This window comes from Penaeus monodon, chromosome 9, assembly GCF_015228065.2.
Source record: "Penaeus monodon isolate SGIC_2016 chromosome 9, NSTDA_Pmon_1, whole genome shotgun sequence".
Taxonomy (NCBI): Eukaryota; Metazoa; Arthropoda; class Malacostraca; order Decapoda; family Penaeidae; genus Penaeus; species Penaeus monodon.
Window position 1 is genome coordinate 34,796,828 of NC_051394.1, and position 5,000 is coordinate 34,801,827.

Consider the following 5,000-nt stretch of genomic DNA (forward strand, 5'->3'; position numbering starts at 1 on the left):
CCGTCATCAGGTCGCCCAGGTTGCCGTATGCCGAGGTCGTGATCCATGCTATGGGCCTCTCCTGGTCGTCGCCGAAGGGCAGACTGGCCACGTCGATGGCCGTGTCTGCCTGGACGTCGGGGTCCTTGTATACGCCGGCCGAAGGAGAAGACCGGAGAAAGTTCAGCATGGGCTCGACGGGGGAGTTCGATTGGTATTTGCTCGTTTCCAGCATGTGGCGCACGCCCTCTCGCCCCAGACGGCAGACCCGCCAGCCTGCCTTGCACCTGCATCAAGGGTTTGCAATACAAGCACACGAAAGCAAGACTGACATAAAAATAGGGTGTTTCAATCAGAGCAAGAAGTTATATAACACAACAGGAGTACAGATCCCTGATTTTTTTTCAGATGTGTAAAATTGACCAGCTGTTTCATGCCAGTTGACCTATTTCTTTATTACCGCCAGCGCCAGCATTTACAGTAAATGATAGTTACTTACTTCAAAGGTTCCTCCGGCGTGACCCGATGGTATGTAAAGGCGATGGCCTCCTGTTTCCTGAGTTCTTTCCCCGACCGAGTTTTTGACAACTCCTGCAGTGTCTCCTGTATGTAGTCGGGCACGTGGAAAAATATCAGCACTGACCGCCAGTCTAGCAGCTGCGTCTTCTTCAGCGCCTCCGCCAGAAGGTCGAGCTCAGTCGTTCGGCAATGCAGCGCAATATTTTTTCTGGCCTGTGGCGATGAGTCGGTTGAGATATGCATTGCTCTTACTTTGCCTTCTGTATTATATCACCAAGTCAGATCTCTCATCATTACTGTTTACTTGTCTCATATTCTCTCTCTCTCTCTCTCTCTCTCTCTCTCTCTCTCTCTCTCTCTCTCTCTCTCTCTCTCTCTCTCTCTCTTAATCATCCCAATTATCATTTAGATTATTCCCCCTTCATTACAATTCTCTTTATTTCATTTCCTTTACACCTTGCATATCATCTCACGGAACTGATTAGTACAGGTATTATTCTATCTATAAGAACTGGACAGCTTATACAGCCGGGGACTGCCTCTGACCTGGTCTAGCCGCAACACCACGTGAGCGTTTGGGTGCTTTGACAGTGTGTAGAAAGAGTTATTCTCAGCATGACCTCGCGCGTGTATGAGTATGCTGTTATGGACCTGAAACGGAACACGGAATTCGTCAGCATTTTTGAAAATGAGATACACTTCACGAGAACAGAGATTTAGAAACATTTTTTTTTAAATAAATTAAAACCTAGAAAATCTCCGAAATGATGACGATGATGATGGTGACGATGATGATGATGATGATAATAATAACAATAATAATATTAAAGATAATAATAAGAATAATAGTTATGAAAATATTTGGTTAAACAAAACAAGACAATAAAGATAATAATAATAAGTAAAAATAATAATGGTACTGATAGCGATAATAAAAATGATGATGATGATGATGATGAAAATGACGATGATAGTCATAATGATAATGATGACAATAATAATAATAATGAAAATGAGATAGTCTTAATGATAATGATAGTAATAATAATGGTAATGATAATATTAATAATACTACTAATAATAATGGCAACGATAATAATGCTAATGATGATAACGATAATAATGATATTAAGAATCATCATTATCCTAATCCTCATCATAAAATAATAATGATGATAATGATGATGATAAAATAACAATAGTGATGAATAATGATAAAGATAATGATGGTGATGAAAAAGGTGATAATAATAATGACGATGGTGATAATAATAATAGTGATGATGATGATAATAATAATAATAATAATAATAATAATAATAATAATAATAATAATAATAATAACAAAACTATAATAGTAATACCTACTACTACTCGCAATGATAATGACAATGATAATGGTAATGGTGATGATGAAGAGGAAACAACAATAATAATAATAGTACTATAATAAAGCGATAGTAACAATAATAATAATAACAATAATAATAATGATAATAACAGTGATAGTAAGTAAGTAATAAGGAAAATAATAATAATAATTATAATGATAATCATAATGATATAGTAATATTTGTAATGATCAAATGTTATCACTACAGGCGACATAATCTCACTTCCTATTCAAACCTCTTCTACAATTGTCCCTCGTGTTACCGTTTGAAATAATTTACTGCCCCCCCCCCCCTTCACTTTTACTGGCTCTTTATGCCTCTCAAGTTTCTCTCGGTCTGACCCCCCCTCCCCTATGGCATGCCACTCACGGAAGCTGAGAAGGGGAGATCGTCCTTGATCCGTTGGGCGAGAGCAGCTAGATTCTCCGTCACGACAACGAAAGGCTCTTTCTCCATTCTTTTCGAGCTCGTTGATTATCCCTTTTCAGCTGTTAAATGAAAACCAGTGCTGACGAATAAGGTTGTTCACAGTATAACACACGGGTGTTATATAACAGTTTGCTTGAGTGGTAAAGATCGTAGTTTAAGTAAACTTATGCGACGCTGTTTCACACCTGTTACCTCTCGGACTCCTCGAGCAGCACTGAGCGATATTCGAGACAAGACGTTTCTTGGACGTGAATTCGATACTCAGGGTGGATTATTTTTCTCTCGTTGTTTGTTCACTTTGTTCTGTTCTTTTAACAAAATAACGCATCGCTGTACAATAATCAATATACTGATTATTTACTAAACTATATTGTGCTAAACAACGCTGAAATACAACAAAGGTGAGGAGGTTATTAGCCCCTGTTTGGCTTAGTATTTGTAAGTCTTCAGGCGTTACCCGCTGGAACCTTTATTAGTATTCATAACGCTATTATTATACTTTGTGAATAGGTTGCTTTTGTGAATAGACATTATTACATTTTCTTATTATTAACGGAACGGGGTTGAAAGGAAAACTGTGCATATATATCCGATATTAAATACGCACACAACCATGCTATTATTAATGTTAGCATTCTTAACCGCGATCCACGGATCTAACGGAGACCACAAGTCCTTGTGGACTAAAAAAATATACGAATGTGGTTGTTTTTTTTCAGTGCTCTCACTTTCTGTCATCTTACACCGAATTGCAGCTGGTTAAACCTGATGTTTTAATAAATTAATTGTGGACCTGATTGCCCTATGTCCCTATATTGTAAATTTTTTTAGAGAAACAGTGAAACAAAGCTCATTAATTTCACCCTTCGGTCACTGGAAGAGTTCATTAATCGATCGTTTGATAACACTTTAATAGCTAGTTTTAAAGCCTTTACACTAGAAACATCTTGGTGGATGTTGGTATCAAGTTCTTGGTATGAATAATGCAGCCACGAAAGCGCTGATACCATTCAGTACGACCATCAAAAGGAGGTTTTATTCTATGACAACACATAAAACTGCTCAGAGTATAATGATAATGAGGCATCAGTTGCAGATCTCGCAAAGTTAAAATTACATTTTGACAATAAGAATAAAAATACAATTTTGTTTGGAAGTATTATCTCTTCTGTTTGATCCTTCCTTTCAATAAACCCTAAACTCCATAGAGGTGCTCTGTTTTTGAGAAATTACATCCAAAAATATTGTGCCGTGTCAGTCTGTCACAGTGATTCTTAACCTGGGGATCATTGTCAAATAATAAGAACTTTTATAATAATGTGACTAATTCATACACAATAAAAGACTAAGAACATATTTTTATGTTTCATTAAAATCTGAGAGGGAATTTTATTTACTTAGACAAGGGAGGCGTCGAGGGCAGTGCAAATACCTGGAGGAGACGTGGTAGTAAAATGGTTAATATCCACTGCTCTATCAGTACATTCAGGATCTTGGGACCCGTTCACACACATACACACGCAAACACGTCTGTGTGTGTGTGTCCTTATCTGTACTGATCTACGTACACTGCATAAATGACCCCCACCCCTCTGCTCCTCGTACCTGCAGGTGCAGAAGGAGGACGTCCTTGGCGAGGGTCCTGGGGGCTGGAGGGGCAAGAGCGACGAGCCCTCGCCCACCTACGCCGACCCGCTTCCTCCTTCCATGCGAGGACTCAACATGGAGGAATTTTATGAGGTTAGTACGATATAACGTTCAGTTAATTACTCTCTCTTCTGTACGTCCGTAGACTTCATGACATTTCTATTTTTTATGATATAGATTTATATATATGTCGTATAACCGAAAAGGTTCTCTGTAATAAAAAAAATAAAATGTTAACCGTATGAACTACTGCTACTACTACTAGCAGTAGTAGTAGTAGTTGTGATGATAATGATGATGTTGATGATGGTGATGATGATGATGATGATGATGATGATGATGATGGTGGTGGTGATGATGATGATGATGATGATGATGATGATGATGATGATGATGATGATGATGATGATGATGATAATGGAAATGTAAAGGAAAATTCCCTGAGCTTACTTCTTGGCGCAGGTGGACATAGACTGGAAGATGCTGACCACCGCCCGGCCAAAGACTCGCTGTGAGGAGGAGATCTTTTCGAGGTAATCTGCAGAAATGAACCTTTGATTAGAAAAGAATTTGGAATTATTGTTACAATTATATAATCACGTATGAAATCTTTCGCGTAAGACTGAGCGACTGGAATGTGAATAAAGTAGCTTGTTATCTTACGAACCTTTGTTGTCAGAGAAGGGGCTGGTCGATGTAATTCAGTGTCGTATATGTTTTTGTGGCTCATTTTGTTGAAACAGTGCAAGAAACTCCCAAACCTGTAAGTCAATACATGATAACCTCCCCCCCCTCTCTCTCTCTCTGTCTTTCTTATAAGAATAGAGAGAACTTACTTCTCTGTAAAGTAGAATTAACGCTATCTATCGGACAGGTACGTGGATATGGGTCGTCTGCAACTGCAGCGCCTGCGGGAGGAGGCAGAGAAGCTGGCCGAAGGGAAGGACTGGCGCGGGAGGATAGTCAAGGTAATCCTCTTGTCTTGTTTCATCGCTCCGTTTCCTTGTTGATCCTCCAGAGAGTCCTAGAAGG

General features: G+C 38.9%; 2 protein-coding genes across 2 annotated transcripts in view; one reads left to right on the forward strand and one right to left on the reverse strand.

The window, feature by feature from the left end:
- Positions 1-2,522, reverse strand: part of LOC119577101 — a 2,761-nt gene extending 239 nt beyond the window's left edge. Inside the window, 4 exon segments of the mRNA XM_037924784.1 lie at positions 1-266; positions 479-711; positions 1,045-1,149; positions 2,262-2,522. The exon segment at positions 1-266 is cut by the window's left edge and continues 239 nt beyond it. Coding sequence (XP_037780712.1) covers positions 1-266; positions 479-711; positions 1,045-1,149; positions 2,262-2,348 — 691 coding nt within the window. The 5' untranslated portion in view covers positions 2,349-2,522.
- Positions 1-5,000, forward strand: part of LOC119577099 — a 14,929-nt gene that overhangs the window by 8,497 nt on the left and 1,432 nt on the right. The window contains exons 3-5 of the mRNA XM_037924783.1: positions 3,933-4,061; positions 4,431-4,501; positions 4,843-4,936. Of these exons, the coding sequence (XP_037780711.1) occupies positions 3,933-4,061; positions 4,431-4,501; positions 4,843-4,936 (294 nt within the window). The remainder of the gene's footprint in view (positions 1-3,932; positions 4,062-4,430; positions 4,502-4,842; positions 4,937-5,000) is intronic.